Source organism: Eucyclogobius newberryi, unplaced genomic scaffold (genome assembly GCF_026437365.1).
Source record: "Eucyclogobius newberryi isolate DKJ021-1_F unplaced genomic scaffold, fEucNew1.0.hap1 SCAF_19, whole genome shotgun sequence".
Classification (NCBI taxonomy): domain Eukaryota; kingdom Metazoa; phylum Chordata; class Actinopteri; order Gobiiformes; family Gobiidae; genus Eucyclogobius; species Eucyclogobius newberryi.
The window spans coordinates 19,568,736-19,589,688 of NW_027315823.1; the positions used below are offsets into that span (position 1 = coordinate 19,568,736).

The following is a 20,953-nucleotide window of genomic DNA, read 5'->3' on the forward strand; positions in this document are numbered from 1 at the left end:
AGTAAGCCTAGTCTTATTTTTTTTATCTTATGGCCTATTGTATTTTTTATCCTATAGCAGATTTGAATCGTTTTTATTTTTGACGTATATAGGTTGTTTTATCAAAGTTCATTGTTTGATGTTGCACTGAATCACCAAAGCAAGTTCCTATGTTTGTGAATTCTGTTCATTGACAAATAAACCTTTTCTTATTCTGATTCATATGGGAGACAATACTTATTACTGTAACACTGTTACTGTGTACTTCCTCATTATGTGTGAACTGGTACAAACAATCCTAAACCTGATATCATATCATTATATCAGTTATTTAAACCACAGTTGTGTGAAGACGGACTCAGGATCAAGACAATACAACAAGCTACTGTTTGGCCTGGTTCCCTGTATGCACCAGACCCTGAGAAGACCTTAAGAACAATCCTTGCTGCCTCTTCGCTGTCTATCATAGACTAAACATCTACAGTGTACAGTCTGGTGGGAGTGAGAGGATGAAGATGTGCGTAATTACTTTACAATGTGTCTGTATGCAGGTATGATGCAATCTGTTCACCAGGAACAATGATCAATCAGCTATAGTAACCTAGTGTTTTATGTTTCAAAACTGAGACTGGCCACAGAGTGTGTGATTATTTTTAAAGTAATGCAGTGAAAGTGACCATTCCTGCTGGCCAAAGCCTGATCTTGTCAGATACCTGAAACTAAGCCGGACAGAGCCTGTCCTTAGTACATGGATGGGAGATCACTGGAGCACCAGGTGCCACAGTGGGACGCTGGAGGAAATGTTGTACAAGACACTTCACCCACATTGCCCAGTAAAGAGCTTTTAGGACCTTGCAGGTGGAAACGTGTTATATAAATACACTTTAATAATAAATTAGTTTTATTGACATCTTCCTCAACAATATACACATGTTTTTGCGTTGTGTTCACAGAAAGTACAACTTTTATGAGGTTTTTGAGTTAAGGTTTTGCACACAAGCCTATACAGTTTTGCTGGTTGTATTTATTTATTTAGTTTTGAAACCGTCAGTGCTGATTTCAGAAATGTCCAGAGTGGTGTTGCAGTGATTGTATATGACCAGTGGAGGGCACCCAAGAATCGCAGCTAGACACCTACAAGTACTTTGTTATGAAACCCAGTATGAATAAGGTGATGCACTCATACCATTTTGTGTGTTGCTGTTTTGAGCTTTTTTCTAATCCTCAAAGTGTCACAGTATGACTCAGATCATGTGTTTGTAACAGGCCTGTTCCCATTTTTTCTTAATTATCATTTCCTCAAATGAAGTTCTTGACTGGTACTTTTCAGTTCTACTTTCGACACACTGTTTAACCACTGAGGTTTCAAAAAATAACCACTAAAAGGTCAGTTAAGAACTCAAAATCTATTAATTTATTTTTGCTTAGCCTATTCATTGCTTATTTACATGTTACTATATTCATGTTTTGGGTTGTTAGTATGGGTCAGTGAAAGACTGTTCACGGGCTCATCAATACTGACAATAGAAAAATTACAAAACACATTCAGTTCACTTGTCATCTTGGGGAGAAAAAAATGCATTATTATGAGTTAAAATTACCCTTAATTTCTCTCTGTGGTAGCCAGACAATCTGCAAAAAATTACAATTACTAAACACATTTTCTTTAAAAAAGAAAATGATGTAGCCTACTTACATTGTTATGCTGGTATAAACTTGTTGTGGGTGTAGCAGTGTCTGAAGAACAAAATAAACTAGAACATATAGTGTCTGCGAGACATCTCGCAGACACTCAATAAATGAAAGAAGCGTGTCAATATCTGCCTTTGTTCACAACACCCACACAGAAAGTGCCCAGAACCCATGTAAAGCGAAGGGAAATTATATAGGGAAATAGTTTCTATGACGTGGTTTCTTCTTGTTTTAGAGGAATTCATTGTTTCATAATCTTATGCAAATGCAAATAGATGTTGCCAGTGGAATATAATGTGCATCACCTGGAGCACTTCCGTCACTTTCCGAGTGTTGGGTTTTCCCAGTTTTTGACAGACCAATGCTTAGTTTATTAATACAGCTGCTTAAATGGATTAATGGAAATCCCCACCTTTAGGGGAAATACAATATGATAATATTGCTGGCAACACCAATCTTTTTTGTGCTTTGTTATTTAGTAGCCCATTTGCCAGCACCAAATGATTGGAACTTTTAAGATAAAATAAGATAAGATATTCCTTTATTGTACACACATGGGAAAACGCAGGTAGATACAGAGGAAAAGGACAGATAACTCATAGGAAGTTTAAAAAACACTCTTAATAGAAGAACTCTTATAAACAAAACTCTTATAAACAAAAACTCCTATATTTTCAGTAATCTTATCAAAATGCATGGCCAAGACTAGGCAGCAGAAATCTTGCTTTGACAAGAAAAAAGGTTAATAATAAATGATTGATAAATATCATCAACGATGATAATAATAATTATAATGTATTATTATTACTATTATTATTATCATTATTATTATTATTATTATTAAAGTAATAATAGTAAATAAGTTACTGTCAAGATATTTGTTCGTCCCCCTTTCAATGGTCTGTTCTATAATTAAACATATATATTTAGTATATATATATATATATATATATATATATATATATATATATATATATATATTTATTATTATTATTATTATTAATTTTGAATTAATTATGATATTGTTTTGTGTTTCCCTCTTCATGATTGTTTGACCTAAACCTCGTGGGTAATATAATGGATCCATGGTAATAGGTCGTTCAATTGAGCCTCAAGTTTAAACTCTTTCGGTCATTTCAACAATGCAGCATCATCTTTTGTATTAAGCCCTGTTAACAGTCTGTATGAAGTGCATTAAGATTAAATGACTTCAATTCGAAGCTTTCCAGTGTCTCAATATGAAAGCACAAACAGAAAAGGAACCATGAAGGAACCCGTAACTGTCCATTTTGGAAAGCGAAATTTATTTGGAAACTGCAAAAGAGGAAGTTCATACGGGGAGGGACTTTCACCGGGAAGTGACGTCACGGTCAAACTCGGCAGAAAATTCCGCAGGGAAAATTGTTGTAATTCCCGTTTTCGAAACTGTCAAGAGATTTTAGACGCCTAATGCAGGCAAAATAACCACTGGTCCACAGAGTTGGGCTGTTGTTGACGCATTTTATGAATCTCCATCACTACGTAAAGCCTTCTGAATGACTATTAGTGATCAACTGTATAAGTTAAAGTTAGCAGAATTAGCAGAAAACATGTGTGTTGGATACGTTTGCATGCTGTTGGGCTGACAAAAAAGATGAAAAGATATCAACACATATGAAACTACTGTATTATAGTGTCTTCTTCTTTGGTGTTTTATGGCGGCTGGCATCCAAGTGTTACATTACCGCCAGACATTATTCCTTAGACATTATTCTTTAGACTTTATTCTTTAGACTTTATTCTTTAGACTTTTTTTTTTTAATTGTTTATTTTTTAGACTTTATTCTTTAGACTTTTTATTCTCTGTCCATATGACTGGTGTAAATAAGAGTGTTACTTTTGTTACTATTTTTTTTTTTCACTTTTTATTAAGAATATAAGTTTTAAGAGCTTTTCTATTGAGAGTGTTTTTTAAAGTTTTCTTTAAGTTATCTGTTATTTTACTCCTGTACCTACTTTGTGTTGCAACCCTGGAATTCCCCCCTTGTGTGTCTTATCTGATCATATCTTACTTTATTCTTTATTCTTTATTCTTTATTCTTTATTCTTTATTCTTTATTCTTTATTCTTTATTCTTTATTCTTTATTCTTTATTCTTTTTGACCCCCCTCACCCTGGTTCCCGTAAACGTAATGACATCACACTGTCCGCTGATTGGCTGGGAGAGCGGAGGGGCGGAGACGAAGCGCGGGGGAGGAGATATAGAGCCGGGATCAATCCGTGTTCTTTCAGTGAAGTGGACCCTTATGCGGCCTTAAGAAGAGAGACCTGTTCCTCCGTCATAAAGTCACAATCGTGGACGTCTACCTACAAGTTGGACTATATATTTCTACACGAGAGGCTGTTGTGAACAAACCGTGAGCCTTTGAGAAATCCAAAAAAGTTCCGTGCCACGCAGTTTTAATTTTCTCCAAGAGTTTTCCCACGAAACGTACCCGGCCATGCTGAAGCTACTCATCGTGCTCATTCTGTCCACCGCGGTTGTTTCAGAGTCGGTAAGTTCTTATTCCACGACCTCTAAACTTTTAGGTCAGTGTGTTTCTTCCGAGCACAAGTACCGGAGCTTTGATTGAACTGTGTGTGACTCCCATCGACCGTTGCTACGTTGTAAACACGACTCATTTGTAGCTTCTTGGTTAGATTTCACTGTCCCGTTTGTTGTGTGTTGCTAAAGGAGCTGAGCATGTCCAGTTGGGGGGCCCAGAGGGGGAGGCAGTGACTTTTCTCTGGCTCCTGGGGAAATCACGGGGTCATGTGGGCCACTTTACTCCTTCTGATCAACCTGGACAAAGCCGTGGATCATGTACAATTCACTTCTCGTTTGTCCTCTTGTTACTTGCATTTCAAGGAATCGTTTAAATCAGATGCATTTCTCAATATCTGATGTTCGTTGTTTGTGTGCGATGATTCAGTCTGAAAGGCTCAAGTCTGACTCAACTCCAAAAGAATGTGTGTGCTGAGGAGAGTCATTGAACTGGATGTGGCTGACCAGTTATGAAGGCTATTTCACAAGGTGCTGAAGCTTTTCCATTTGTACTTTATACATCTGTGAGCTAAAGTATTTGAGGGTGTTTCATATCTCTCATATTTCCACCTTTTTTGTTACATGTTTACTGTAATGGGATTTTCAATGTTTTTTTTTTTCTCAGTCCCAGTTGAACAGAAAAGAAGAGGGTGATTTGGGTGAAAAAAGTTAAAATGTTACAGAGAACTAAAGAGTGTCTTGTCCTTTTGAGTCTCTCTGAAGATGATTTCGTACTCATTAGGATTCACCAGACTGGTTGTCTCTGGCTGTTGTTTATGTTCTCCTGATACCACCCACATTCAAACACCCTACCCCCCCAGTTAGTCCCAGTGTGCTCTTTCACTACATGTGCAGTGTAAAGGCAAAGCACAATGACTTTACTGCTTGGTTAAATTAAGCATGATAATTAGATGGCAAAACTCTGAGAACGGTATTTGAGAGGAGATGGAACAGGTCACATACTGCTGAGACCCACTGTTTGTAACTCATTAAGATTCTCACCTGATGTCGGCAGCTAAGACCTGTGACACTAATCCAAGATTGAAATCTGCCATGGGGCTGTACTTCAGTACTTGTTCCTGTCACAAACTAGTGGCCATTCATGCAACAGGCACTTTCCTCAGTGATGTATTTTCTGCTTGCTCACTGCCTCATCATGTTGTCAGACTTCTCCCGTGTCTCTTTTTTGATTGTCTTCAGGAATGTGACCTCTGCTGACCTTGATCAGCCCTCTGAGGGATTTTGCACACTTGGAGGGTTCTCAATGGGGCCTTGGAGCCTTTTCACAAGGAAAACTTAGTTCTGTGATTGCAAACTGACCAAAACAGACACCCTTTTCACTCAAACACACCATTTCCTTTGCCTTTCTGTGATCATTCGTCCTTCCGTCTTTCATTTTTATCCCCTTTTGCATCATTTGCTTTGATGGATACTTAGCCTCTGAGCTATGACAGTTCATCTGTTCCCCTCCCTCTCTCTTCCCAGCCTTTTCTTATCCTTACCCATTAAGGTCATTATTGGAATGTGGGTTTGTCGTTCCCAGCTAATCGATAACAATGTTCTGCAACCTGACAAAAGGCCACTTTAGATGTAGAGAAATCTTTTGGAGTCCCAGGCATGATTGGAATGTTATCATCTCTAAGCTGCTTAATGATTTCATTCTTCAGCGCTGGCAGGCCAATCATTTTCTCTGCTGACTATTTGCGAAATGTTAACTTTTGAGCTACTTTAGATTCTACCAAATACCATAAAAATATGAATGAGATTGCATGTTTATTCACACAATGTTTCAATGTTGAGCAGGTAATTAAAGGGGAAAGGAGTTAATCCTTGTTGGTATTACCAGACCTCAGCTTGTTGCCTTTGGTGTCTTGGGGTGTGTGCCCATTTATCTTATCTTGTTGGAATGTGACCGGTTTAGCCCCCCAATCATTTGCAAGAGAGTGAGTTTAGTTTTTAGGAAGTTTTTTTTCTTCTTTTTTTTGCATGGTGGGGTGCCTTGAATGATTGTGCAATGAAAAGAACACAGGGAAGGAGGGAGGAACCACAGAGCATGATAAATAGTATCACTAGGATGTAATAATGGTTCCTGCATTGCTGTCCGCTGGTCTATAAAATCCCTTTGGGCCATGGAATGTTGGCACAGAGAGAGGAGGTTTTTGTCCTTCCTGCTTGGGATGGAGAGCTGTTGAGAATCTGATTCCCCCCGGCCTCCTCCTGCCCTGACCGCTACATTTTCTGGCACTTGTAACAGGAACTATGTGAATTCATTTTGGGCAGGAGTCAACCATAAAATCCCTGCTGTGTTGTTATACCACTTCAACAACACATTTCTAGGAAGTGTATTTTTTTTTTGCACTACACAAGAGACTGCAGGTGTGCTTAGACTAGACCCTTTGGCAACAAAGAAATGATGTGGGCTACCAAACCGGTTTCTTCACGTTCACCTCCCCCACTCTGCCGAAGAATGGTTCTTGTGGCTTTGTGGTGTGCAAGTCGAGTTGGAGGACACGAATATGAGCATTGCCATGTTTCCATTGGGGAGTAGGATCGTCAAGCCTGGAGGGAGGCTGTTTGATGTCAGGCTGAAGTCCTCTGTCCCAGGTCGCCCTGTCATGTGAAAACGGATGAATGTCCCAGGCCTCAAGCCAGGCTCCTATGTCAGCCATGATGTACACAAATGGCCTTTCCCTAGCAACATGTGGACACTTTTTTATAGATACGCCAAACAAATCTTACAACCATCACCAATTCAGTCCTTTTTACTCTTTATTTTATACTTATACCAAATTGCCCAACCTTTTCATTGTAATAAAATCTGATTCTTTTTGTTATTCATATAAATTCCCAAGTGAACATAGCCTTGGGCGGTTTGCGGGTTTCCCCTTTCTAGGACCTACTTAACAAATGTCTGTTATGCAGTGGCTCTTTCATGTGTTTGTACAGGCAGCCTTAAGGAGTTTTGTGCCTTTATCAATGGGATGTTTAAGATGCACACATATTGGTTTGAATGCAAGAACTGTAATCATCTGTAGTATGTTGTTATAGCAAATGTTAATCTACAACTTGGTTAGCTTAAAGAATCAAAGACCTTTTTAAGTGAACATAATTCTTTTATTGAATCGTGTCGCATCAGGCCATTTTAATTATTGACTAATTTATATTTTTTTGTTGGCATAATATAGTGCATTTGTGATGAAAATTATACTTGGGTAATTGGTGATACTTACAAATTATCAGGAACAGCTTTGTGACCAATTTTCCTTTTTGAATCTAAAAGATTCAGTTGTCATCTGGACACAGTTTTTTTATCAAAACCGTGTCCAGATGAATACTCTTTCAGTTTCATACATCCTTATTACTCCAGACATCTAGTGGTTTTACATATAATATGTGTGCAGTGTTTTTAGTGAGGGTTCCTGATTTCTTGCTATTCGGGCCTAAAGCTGATCCTTTTTGGAGATCACTTTCCAACAGCGTATTGTACATTTTGTCTTTTTGGTTGCAATGTCTTGGATCCAAGTCAGTGATCTGCTTCCCAGAGGGGCTGAGACTTCAAAGAGCTGAAACACAAGAGTGTGTGAGGCTAACTGTTCAGAACTTGGGTTAGTTTGGACATTGACAAGTTGTCAAATGATATTGTTTCATTATTAATGTATTATACTATAGTATCATATTTTTGATCCACATTAAATTTATCACGTTTTTCATGGGTATGTTCATTCATAGGTTACTACTGTTGGTCAGCTGTCTCTTGTTTAATCTTCCAACACTTTGTCGACCTCTGTATCTGAAAGCCTGCCAGGATCAAAGTTGTTGTTTGCTTTGTTGCCATAGAGTCTCACACAGGGCTGGTAGGTGGAAACTGTGCTAAAGATAGACGCCGTGTAGGTAGAAGGAATCTAGAGGTGGGTCGTCAGAGCAAAACTTGGGTTTCAACCTTGCACCAGGTGTTTATGGGACACATCAGGACTTTGTAAAGGTGAGGAACATGATGATCCTAACACAGACGCTCCATGTGCTGTCTCAGAGGAGTGGTCACAAGTTCATCTCTGCAGTTCAGTCGACATGGTTCAAATCCTGCAGCGTTGCTAAGAGTATCATCTGGCACTAGGTAGAGATGAGTAGAATCATGTTTGACCTTGATACCGTTCGTATCCGAAGTACAAATCTGTGTTGTGAACAAAAATTGGATGCGGACATTTTGTTTCTGGAAGAGGTCAAGAGATGGCAGACATGACAAAGAAGAAGGAAGCGCATTCCTGCGCGCTGGTGTCCCTTTTCTTCCTTTTCAGGGTTTGATCCTCCTCTGAGTCGCCGTGTGAATGGAGCAGATGCCTCTGTGCGTCGGCAGATGGGGGAATTGTTTGGGTAGCCTAATGAAGGGAGGCTGGTCCAGGCCGAGTCGTGGGCACCTTGGTCATTGATATTTTCTTGAGGCATCCACTGGTATTGTTGGCCCTCAATGGCAGTGACGGGGCTAAAGGTTGGGTGGCGGCTGTCCCAACAGACTGTCTTTCAGGGAATGTATAACTGCTGCCTGGTCATTTAGCTTTCTGCCAGGTAGTGGGGATGAACTAGAAAAAGAGGAGACACTCGTCCCCACGTAGAATAACATGTTTCTCCGCACTCACTAAATGTCCTTTTTTAATTTTAAACATTTGTTGTCGTTGTATACTGTACTCTTAATACACTGAATATAAAGTTGCTAACAGAAACCTTGGCTAAAAGTTTGTTGAGGTTTTGTCAATACTACAGTGCCATTAAGTAGAAATCCCTGAAGTCTGTGGTGAAACTTGGGTTTAGCTCTGTTCCACTCCTGGCTGCTTATCAGCTGCTTCACATTAGGCAGATTTTATGAGGTTTAGAATGACTGTTTTGAGGACAAAATGGTGACCTTAGGGTAAAGTGACTTTTTTTTTTTTTTTTTAAATGGCTGAGACAGGACGTGGTGAACATTAGTACAGACCTTAATGAGCCATCTTGAGACTCTTTTAGAGGAGATGCTAAGTCTTTGGTCAATGAATATCTGAATGTATTTAAACTAAATAATGCAATAGTTTAATGAAGCCTCGTCAAATAGTGAGTTTTTGCTTTTCTTGTGCAAATAGACCACATGCCGTTGAGCACGTAGCCCCAGTGTGCTGCGTCAATGGGCTGTTGGTTGTGCTCACATTACAGGGTGTGTGTTGTGTTAGCTTTGTCTTGGATAAAATTACTATGATTTTGATTATTTGGTTGTCTTGTCTCTAATGAAAACTTAATCCATACGAGACTTGTCAAAGCAAGTTGTTGACTAAAAGTTGGCCATGTTTGAATCACATTCGCTCTGATTTTCATGCTTTCTCTGTTGCATAACTCTACTCTGGCACCAGCAGCCGGCCTATGCTCTTTAACAGTCTGGGCTGGTTTACATAATAGTGTGAGTCAAGTGCAGGAGGTTTCCCAATCAGATTTTGAACAAGATCTGGAACTATTTCTGCCATTTCCTAAATAACCGTTTTTTTTTTTTTTCCATCACTGTTTTCAGATACAATCGCTGTCAAATGATTGATACATTTCTGTCACACTTCTTGGATTACATATTTCAGTTTATTGTATGTAATGATTTCAACACTTGTTGTGTTAAGGCATTTCTCTTGGTTCAACTTGTTGCTTATTTTGCTTTCACATGTACAGACACTGGTCCGGACAGGTCTGTGTGCCTAAAGGACAGTGCAGTGATGAGCATGCGGCCATCAGATCTTTATCTTGCTCAGTCAGCAGTAAACTAGAAGTCTCTTCTTGGTGCCCACAGGCAAATACTTCCATTTGATGTCCTTCTCAGGAACATTGTACTGTAAAGTTAATGTGCCCATGGGGGCTGTAAAACAGTGGCCAGAAAGTATAAAGCCGGTGACTCATGTTGACTGACTCACGCAGCACAACTTCCAACAATGTGACTCCTGCAGCAACATGCCACAGGAGCAACCTACATCTGACTGAAAGCATGTCACTAGTTTAAAACTATCTATCCTAGACCCGAGGCTCCTGAGCTACAACTAAATGTGCACACTACGTAACCTTTTTGGTTATGTAGTGCATATGGGGTTATTTTATCAGGGGGGGAAAAGGGAAATTAATCCCCTAAAGCACAGACATCACAGAAGTGTCGCTGTTTGAAGCTTGTGTACAAAGAGGCGTTCCCACCTCTTTATCTTAAATAAGAAACACTCATGGTTACTAAGCAGTATCTGAGAACACAATACTGTGAGGCCTGCTCATCCACTTAAGAATTCTTAATTTTCAGTGTTTACAGAGTCTTATGGAAGTAATTATGAGGTGATCTCATGATGTCAGTGCTGTTAGAATGAGGATATGTGGGATGTCCTGGCAAGACTCCCAACTTGAGTTGAGGTATTCAGCTAATGAAGGATTTTTATTGAAATTATTTTGTTGGTTTGCCCCTTTTTTATCTTTATTTTATAGCCTTACATCAAACATCATTCATCTTAAACAAGACTATTCTTTTATCAGAAGTGAATGTTTCACTTCAATATAATTTCCCATGGGGCAATGACTTGTTCCCTTGTCAGTCAGACTAATAGTCATGTGTCTCCAGCATTACCAAAACCAAAGCAAATTCTTATTTTTGTGATTTTGTTCATTGACAATGGCAATAAACATTTTCTGATTCTCCTGAGGGGGTGGGGGTTGACCTACAGGGTATCAATTTTTCCTCTGCCTCGTATTTAAATTGATAAGATTGATCAGATTTCTTCTTGAAACCGTCTTCGTGTAACCTTTCTGCTTTCACGCCTCCTGCTTGTCTTCATGGAGCTTTGCTTGGAATGTTTCGCTTATGGCATCTATCTTGAATTTTATTCAATTGCAGGTGTTTTCATTCCTGAAGTGGCATTGCTAAAAATATGCAGCTCCACAGAGCTGACTTGTAACTTACTGTAATAATTGTCCTAAATGTAATTATTAGTGAAATGATTAGTCATGTCCTGATAATGGTCCAGTTAGATTCTTGACATGATCCAAAGGAAGAATCCGCTTTTTTCTCACCTCATTTCACCTTCACGGATCTGTGCTTAATGTGCTGATTAGCCTTCTGTACACACAGGGGTTTAATCACACTGCTTACAGAGCAAGTGGTCAATGAAATTAAGTGTGCTAATGTGATTAAAGGAGCGCCATGACTCTTCATTATGCAAGCTTTCACAGTGATTCGACTGACAGTTGGGGCTTCTCCCTATCAACAGGCCACACACACTGATAACTTTATCACCAAGCGTCTGCACTCTTAACGGTGGAGGCAGATGAGTCGGCTCCTACCGGTCGCTGAATCATCCTTTTTAACAGGAGCCAGTGTCATGGTGGTTACAGCCCCTGAACAAAAGGTTAGCCTGGAGTCTTTGAAGTGTAGGACTTTAACTCTAGATTCAACTTCAACCACAGTTAATTCATTTTGCTACAATATACTTTGGAAGTAGTACAAGATATGTCTTTGTTTTTGTTTTCTTTACCACTATGAGAAAACGGATCAGTTATTTGAAGTGGTAAATTGTAGTCCAGTACAGTGTTGCATTTGCTGCTGCTTATTGTCCTCTTGTAGCTCTATATAGTAACCCACAAGTGAAAGTCTACATCACACTGTGCCATTGGTGCAGCTTGACTAGTGGCATACTATTTACAGATACTTAATGGAAATGTATTTGAGTTTGAATTAAAGAAGTTTGAATGACCACCAATTTAGTGTCTGGAATGCCTACAGTGCAGTGTTCAGTGGTGTTTTTAAAGTGCATTTGTCTAAGTAATGTATATGTTTAGCTGTGACCGAATTTCCTGGTGTCGTTAAAATGCTCTGCTATGGTGCAGTTGTGGTCAGTAATCACTGTTTTTCTCCTCTTTGCTGCCTCGTACATGCCTTTTGTGTTGACAAGGAAATGGACTTCTGTCTTAATGATGTCTGGTTAGCTCCCATAATCTGGTTTGCGTTTTTTTTTTTTTTTTTTTTTTCTTCCATGGTTCTTTGTAGCAAATGTAAAAGAATGTGTTTTTTCTGACCCTTGCTCCGTCTGTGTCCTAGCAGGTGAGGGAGACTGAGACGTGGATGCCCATGAAGATGACACAGATGATGTCCTTGTCCTCACGTAAAGACCTGGAGTCCTCCGGAGACTCCCAGAACGGATCAGACTTTGGCTTCACAGACGATGAAGATGACGATACGCCTGACCCTTATGATGAGGAGTTCTCTGGCTCTGGAGATGGAGGTGCGTTACTCTCATCGCTCAATGTTGTCAAAATATGCTTCCATATCACTATTTTTGTTGCTATAATTATTCATGTGTATTTCTATTCACAGAAACCACTGTTGCACCCACATCAGAGAGCGGGCCATCAAATAAGGTAGCAGAAATTCTTAGTGCATATAAATTACTATTGCTATTACGAACATTTTAAGGCATCTAATCATCTTTCTACCATTTAGCCTTTTGTGGACGACAACAAAATCCCAGATTTGGAGCTCCCTGTGCGACCCACTGTCGATGAGGAAGAAGTCATCCACAAAAGTAATGAAATCCCACCGTTAAGAAACAAGCCAGAAATCACCGAGGAGCACCCATCCAACGTGCGAATGTCCCACGCCAGTGACGACAGCATCTTCAACAAAACGGAGGTTCTTGCAGGTCAGTAATTGTTTCACTGCACATATTTGGGCGGCTGCGTAGCACAGTGGTTGGCGTGCTCGCCTCACGGCTAGAAGGTCCTCACTGTGTGGAGTTTGCATGTTCTCTGTCTGGTTTCCCCTCACACTAAAACATGTACAATTGGCTCCACCCCTCTCGGGCCAGAACTCTCCTGAAAAAGAGATGCTAAAACTCAGTGGGATTTTGCTGGTTAAATCAAAGTCTCAAGTTCTTACTATAGGGAGACAACTGGTAATTGAAAAAATGGCACTTTCTGTTTTTTTTTCTGTATTTCATTGTATGTTGCATTTGTATAAATACGCCTACCTAGACTTGAATTCCAGCCTAATGCTAACCTTAGTTCACAGACTTCTACGTTTAAATGCATTACTAAATCTAACCTAGAATGTTGTCTTTGCAGCTTTGATTGCGGGTGGAGCCGTGGGTCTCATGTTTGCCGTTCTGCTCATCCTCCTGCTCATCTACCGCATGAAGAAGAAGGATGAGGGCAGCTATGAGTTGGGGAAGAAGCCCATCTACAAGAAGGCCCCGACCACCGAGATCTATGCATAAACTCTGGCCTCCTCATAAACACACCCTGACCCTTTTTAAAAAACCATCGGGGCCAGTGTTGTGGCCAACAGTGCCTCATCGTCATCATAACCATACCTCTTCCTCCTGACCTCGACTGGCGGCATGCAGCCCGGTCAGCCATGGGGAGCTCCGTAAACAATCAGGAGGGAAGCCCCCATCAACACAATCAATTGACTTACTTCCACCTGAAAGTCATGCATTGGTGCTCAATGGTCCAATCAGAAGCTTTAACGGTCCTTGTGTCCCTCTTTTCTGCTCGTGGAAAAGAAGTTGGGACTTTTTCACCTGCGACTTCAGTGCAGTACAAAGTGATGTTTATTTTTATCCTGTAATTTTTCTCCCTGGTCGCAGAGGACTCAAAAAACATTAAATTACCTCCTATTTCTGTTTGCTTCCAGTTAAAACACTAAACACTGCAATGTTTTTGTCTCAGTATGGTACTCTTTATCAGTCCAGTTATTTATTTTCCTTGTATTGTTGTATCAAATCCCTCCCACTCATGTCTTCCTCAATGCGTTTCTTGCGCTCTGAATCAGTACTGCGACTTCAACCTTTGCTGTAGCATGTGAATTTAAGTTAATTTTTTTTTTTTTTTTTACAACTCCTTGTAAAGCAGAGAGATTTCATATTTTAGATTTTGTATTAAAGATTTCTCATGATGGGAAAGATGAGATTGTTCAGTGAAATTTATTCCTCACAAACAATCAGTATTCACTTCACTTCTTTTTCGTTTATCCCACATCCTATCACAGTCCGTTACAATTCAGTAAAGATGACGCAGACTGACTGAATATGTTATATATGTCAGTGATTGGTCTCCATTCCACATTTGGTCTATAAGGCCGCTGGAGGGAAATAAAATCTAGACATAATGTAAGTTATATGTAATACAATATAAACTGCCTTAAAGGGCTTCGTTACAATTTAAATTAAACGGCTTAAACAGATACACGTCACCTGGTGTTTGCAGTTTCTTGTAATGAAAGTCCATCCACTGGCAAATGGAACCAGATATACAAGATCAACTAATGAAAGGCATTTGCAAATCCCACCATTAAACACAAACTAGCCAGTTGCACTTGCCCTGCAGTGTTCTGTGATTACCAAAACCAAAATAGTCGACCACCCGACACACCTACATTCCACTAAAAATGCACAGTTCAAGTTGGTGTTGAATGCCTCTCAGAAGCTGCTTTGCTCCGTTATTCTCTAACTATTCTTAAATGTTAACTTAACACTTTGTGACACAAATCAAACCTCTGTGATCGGACAGACTGGTAGTGACCCACAAGAATAAGCTACAATTTCACGTTCTCTATTTTTCATGTCCTTGAGCAGCCTAAAAAGTCAAGATTATGTAGTTAATGTGTCATTACAACCTGATCTACAAAGTCTTGTAAATCATAGTGTAAAAACTAAAGTTACTTGGGCCACGTTCTGGCAGCAAGTGATCTACCAAAAATGTAAAGCCAAAAATAGTTCTTCCTGCAGCATAATCTCTAGAAGTAGGTGTCGATTTGGATTCTGATTCTAACACACCTCTCTTTGATCAATTGTTCAACCTGTTCCCTTTTTGTATTAATTTAACTGTCAAATTATGTTGTGGCCTTTTTCAGGTTGGGGTACTATCCCATAAAGCTGATGTACATGTGATTTTAAAGTTTTCAGATTTCAATCAATAGTTTTTGAAACTTTTTGTAAGAATTTCTACCATCTTTTAGAGTTTTGTATTTATGTTTTTTTTGTTTGTAGGAAAATTGTGGTTGGTAATCCTCCATCAGTCATGAGGATGTCCCGATGAGCCATGTTGCCAGAAGCAGACTGAGGTTGATCACCACGAGATACTTAGACTTAAGCCAAGTAAAGAAAACCTCATTATTGGAAACTACTAACTAACTGCTAGACCTGTCTGTGCTCAAAGCATGTTTCTAAAAAAAAAATATATATATATACACACAAAGGATATGTTCACTGATCGTCAAGGAGACATTGGCCTTTACCCAAGACGACGGCTATGAATGTTTTGGTGCCACTGTGACATGATCTGATGACCAGCATTAGCACATGAATCAGTTCCTTTGTGTCAGTGTGGGAGCAGTCCTGCTCTTTGGAGTGGGCTAAGCTGACCCAGAATAGAACAAGGTGGAGTCATTTCAAATGGTAATCAGCCTCAGCTCTGCTAACTTAGCATGGGGGAAATATTACTGCTGCTTAATGTCACAAACACCACATGTGAATCACCAGTGGAGTGGAGAAGCCAATGAATCATTGGTTTTTGCTCACAGGTTTTGATTTATGAATGGAAATAAAGCTATTTTTATGCACACAACTATTTTAAACATTTGTCTTTGTCCTGCTTTTTTATATAGTTGATTATGGCTGTAGCTTGTACAAACACACAACATTAAAGATACAAACCTGATGCATGGAGACATCATGCTTGAGGTGGTGTGGGTATTGGTGAAATTATGGATATAAGGCCAACATGATGTAAACGTGTTTCAGCTACATAAATATTCCAAGTAGACAATTGTCAGTTCAACTTATAAAGACTATATTTCCTGTACACTTTTCAAGATACTCAACTTAATGTAAGTCATTCATATTGTTAGAATAGACTTAATCAGTACTGTAATAATATAAAGTTACTGTATGGACAGCATCATTAACTATAGTTGTCTCTCTATCGTGTTTGTTCAGCACATAAACCTATGATGTTTCCCAGCCCTCTGACGACTTTCTCGGTGTCAGATTTCCTTTGTGTCCTGCCCAGCTCACCTGTGCCTCTTTGTCTTCTATTGGCCGCCACACACAAAGAAACATCATCCAATAGTGCTGTTTTTTAAAGCAGTAGGTGACTTTGAATTAAAATGTTCTCAAAATAGTTAGATGCAATTCAGTTTTTCAGTAAGCCCCATTTTCTCCATTTTGTTTCATCTATACTAATACTGTTATAATATTATATATAGAATTAGGTCTAGGAAGAATATATACCGATTCCACAAACACATCCTCCAACTCCTCCGGGGGGGTCCCGAGGCGTTCCCAGGCCAGCTGAGAGACATAGCCCCTCCAGTGTGGCCTGGGTCTTCCCGGGGGCCTTTATAAAAGAATATGCACACAGATTGTATATAAAGATGTGTCTTAACTTGACACTTGACAACACAAAACAAAAACATCCTAGTAGTATTTGATAATGGGCGATGATTCACGGCACATGAGCACAGAGTGTATGAGTCATTTTATAAACCAGATTGACTGAATAACTTTCGGTTAGTGAACAAAAATAGTACAGTCCTAATTTGTGTGTTGTTGACACACCTACAGAGCCAACGGACAAGCCACTGCCTGTCGCCCTTGTTGCTTCGAGAGGAAAACACCCTTAGAGAGAAAACACTGGCAAATACAACACTTCTGGGAGTGTCACACACAAAACATGTATAAATACACCAGCTCCACACTGCACAAACTAATACTTGACTTCATGATAACACAATGGTCATATTACTATTGTCATCTGTCAAAGAGACGGATAGTTTTATATTATAGGGGGACAAAATAATGAATCATACATTTTTTAGTATAAAGCAAGGGTTTTTAATCTTTTAGACCACAGGGCTTGTTGTTTTCTGTACAAATTATTTAAATGTATGATATTTTAGTGATTGCGGCCCTCAAAAGGGGCTCATGGCTCAACTCTGGGCCTCTATGGTTAAGAATCACTGGTACAAGGAATATGTTGTCAATAGCTGAGAAATATGCATATATTAATAACATTGGTTGGCTAAAGATGATGATCAAGTTACAAGTTAGGAGACAAAAACTATTTTATGATTGTGATATGTACTGAGAAAAGACTAAAACTTGAGACTAAAACTACATTTATACTTTAAAACAAAACAACAAAACAAAACCTTTTGACAGATTTCCCCAAACCAAGCACATGGTTCTTTATGTTCTTTGTGAATATATGTGGGGATTTCCAGAACGTGTTGCACCAAAGTTCTCTCGCTGCTCAGGTCCTTTTATCTTGTTCACATCTCAGGAATGAGAGACCATATCTCTGCATATCTTATTATATGTCAAAACGTACGATTACGTTTGGCATTCAGTCATGAACTAAGAGGTATATGACTCTTTTATTTAGTTTTTACTTAATTCCTTAATATCTTTACATCAATAACAGTTTTAGGTCAACAGTGGAAACAACTTGTCACACTTATTTGCACTATACTGTAAGTATAATCAAACCTTCCTCCTATCATTACAACACTGGGCACTGAGGAGAAGTTTGAGCGCTGGTTCTCCATGACGCTGCTTCTTTATGTCAAAGTTTGCATATCTCTTTTTAACCATTGAGCCATTACTTTGGAATATCCAGTAGGGATGCAAATGATTAGCATTCATCGTCTGAGGCACTACTCAACTGTATGTACTTTTGAATGGAAATGTGCATCTGGATCCTTTCTTGCCAACTTTATTAACCTGTAAAAATCCAATTAAGGCATTGATGCCAGTGTGTTTACATTAGTTTACTTTAAAATGTGAGACGTTTTTATTACTTCAACCAGTGTAACAGTTTGTATAAATGCTTCCGCACCCTCTCGACATAAGCGCCCCATACACTGCAGATCACAGGTGGACAGAGGAAGTTGGGGGTCTTAAATCTATCAACACCCTTGCAGGGGTCAAAGGTCAGGTGAAGAAAGATTACAGGAAATGAGGTCCTCTGAGTGAGAGAGACATGCACACACTTTGCATGCTCATCCATGTGTTTATTTATAATTTAATCAGTGTCCCACGGCATTAAGATAGCTTAAAAATATCTTTGATCCTGAATTGTTAATCATGTATGTTTTGTCACATCTTCGAATTAGTCAAACATTCTGTATCGTCGCTGAACAATATTTAACATTGATAACCACTTTAAAGTATTAATTGACTGTTAATAGACTATGTTTCAGGTATTGTTAAGTCTATTAATATGAAACTAACCTAGAAAAAGGCTAAACATTTTGTGACATTTAAGGGCCAATCAGGAGCGAGCCCCCAAAAAACGAAACCTGTGACTGTCAAAATTTGCACGTGACTTAATACATCCTGATACATCTTCTGAAAAATGCACATTGCAGCTTGCGTGAAGGCCCCTCTCTGCTCTGGGCCCTGGGTAAACAAGTACCATTTACCTCCAGTCAGACACTATCAAATACACAGGGTAATTAGTCATACATTTAAGCATTACCATTAGTAAAGTCTATTTCGTATTAGAAGTGGTTTCCAACTACCTAAAACATGCACATTTGACAATCCTCAAGCTAACCAAGATACCCACTACTCCGAGTCCAAACAGATTGGCCCGGAGTAGCCTTGATGGATGGATCAAATGAAAAGTGCAGCTTGATTGGCGCATATGGACTTATGGACAATATGGACAACTCCTCTGTCTTTGTTGATTTGCTGTATCTCTGTATGAGTCTCTCTTTCTTTGCCTCCTCTTTTCCCTGATCTCACTCTCTATTCTCACCTCTTCTCTATGCCACCCCCCTTTCTTTCTCCCTCTCTCACTGCTCTCTGCAAGTCATAGGCCACCTTTTGTCTCCATGCAAAAACTCAAATTCCTCCAGCCTCTGCCCACAGTTACACACACAAGCATTCCCCTGCTCGGCAACAATGAGCTCTTTGTGTTGCACACCGCCCGTGTTTTCATTTAATTTTTTATTGCTTTTGAGCTCCTTGAGTGGAGAATTTAATCATCTCTCTGCTGGTTCCTGAGCTTGGTTTTGAAAAGAATTTTCTTTGTTGGGCGCTGGTCGTCCGGGAGGCCAACAGCTGTGGAGTGTGTCCCCCTGAAACACACTTCGACAAAGAGCCGAGGACAAAGGCCTGGGATATTTTCAAAAGCACCTGTCTACTGTTTTTCACCTCTTATCATTACCAATCAATAGGTTATTAAATGAGGCCAAAACAGAAAAGGAACACGTAAAGACAAATCACAGCAGCGATACAGATACAGACACATATCAGTTTCATAATACTACAGCTCAACATCAAAGGGAAGAAAACAGCAAGATTATTTAAAATAGTTTATATTTATACAGCAAATAAAAAGTTAAGAAGTTTTCACTTGAGGCAAAGTTTTGATCATATTATAGATTAAGCAGATATATTGAACAGAATAGCAATATAATAGTTTTGTAGGTGGGCGTAAGTAACAAACTGACAAAATACAAGCTTAGGTGTTTGTCCCACTGAGATTTAGAAACTTTCTTTCAGGGGAGTCCTGGCCCCAAGTGGGAGGAGCCTATTGTACATGTTTTTAGTAGTTGTTTTGTGGTTGTAGTGACAATATCTTACAAAAGTTGAAACATTTTGTTGAAAAAAACAAAAATACATTCTGTATAGTTTGAAGACAAAGTGACAAAATGACAAAGACTGTGTATGGCAAGGATTAAGGATCTGCTCCAGAGATCAGACAAGATCTGAAGAAGTGTGACAAGTAGAAGAAGCATGTCAAGCCAAGCGTTCTGCACGAAGCTCTTTTGTTCCAATATAGACATGCCAAATGCAATTGTTTGAGAAATAAAGGAACACTTTCAAAGCACAAAAGGAATTCTAACAAGAATGAGTGAGGGAGCACAATGTTGACTTCAAACCACAACTTCACCACAACAGTTGAAAACAGGGAAGGTATCAGTGCAGACGCTGTCTCACGAGCCAGAGCCATCCTTCCCTCACTCATGAACACGACCTCGAAATACACAAACAATTTGAGGCAGGAACTCCCCACCGACTTGAAGATGATGATCCATCTTTTTTCCGATTAAGCACCATGGCCTCGGATTTAGACATGCGGATCTTCATTCCAGCTACTTCACACATGTCCCAGTGCATGTTGCATGTCCAGGTTTGATGAAACTATCAGGACAACATCGTCTGCAAACAGCAGAGATGAGAGCCTGTGGTCCCCAAATACCCTCCAACTACTGCCTGCGTCTAGAAATTATGTGCATAAAAACAATGAACAGAACTTATACTCCAGAGCGTCTTATATGAGATATTATTCCTTATTTTCACACTGGCAACCGCAAGAGGGCGCTCTAGGCTCTAAACGGCACAGAAGAAGAATTGGCACTTCCTCTACCTCCAGAGTTTGGAGAGTTGTTTAGAAGTGACACAGAAGTGATTTGGGGTAATACTGATGCTTTGGTAAACTTGCATGTTCTTTATGCTATAGTTATCTGAATAACTGTTAATATGTTACGTTAACATACCAGACACTTACCACAGTTCTGTCTGTGCGTCATGTAGCTGAAGGTGTTAGCATTAGCATACGGACACCTATTCACCATGTTCTCTAATCTGTTATTATTTTAAGAATGTGTCTAAAGTCACGACTCACGGTTTGCCTTGGTGCGCTTCAGTACAGTTCTTTTACGCGTCTCTGTGTTGT

General features: G+C 39.4%; 1 protein-coding gene across 2 annotated transcripts; it reads left to right on the forward strand.

Annotated features, from left to right (window-relative positions):
• Nucleotides 1-3,959: 3,959 nt before the first annotated feature.
• Nucleotides 3,960-15,842, forward strand: sdc4 (syndecan 4). 2 transcript variants are annotated; one of them, XM_072452065.1, is made up of 5 exons: nt 3,960-4,205; nt 12,309-12,492; nt 12,585-12,628; nt 12,711-12,909; nt 13,331-15,842. In XM_072452065.1, the coding sequence occupies exons 1-5, from the start codon at nt 4,152-4,154 to the stop codon at nt 13,480-13,482; spliced, it is 633 nt and encodes a 210-aa protein (XP_072308166.1). In that variant the 5' UTR covers nt 3,960-4,151; the 3' UTR covers nt 13,483-15,842. The 2 variants fall into 2 exon arrangements, with proteins under 2 accessions (XP_072308166.1, XP_072308167.1); XM_072452066.1 differs by having other exon boundaries at nt 12,312-12,492.
• Nucleotides 15,843-20,953: the final 5,111 nt, after the last annotated feature.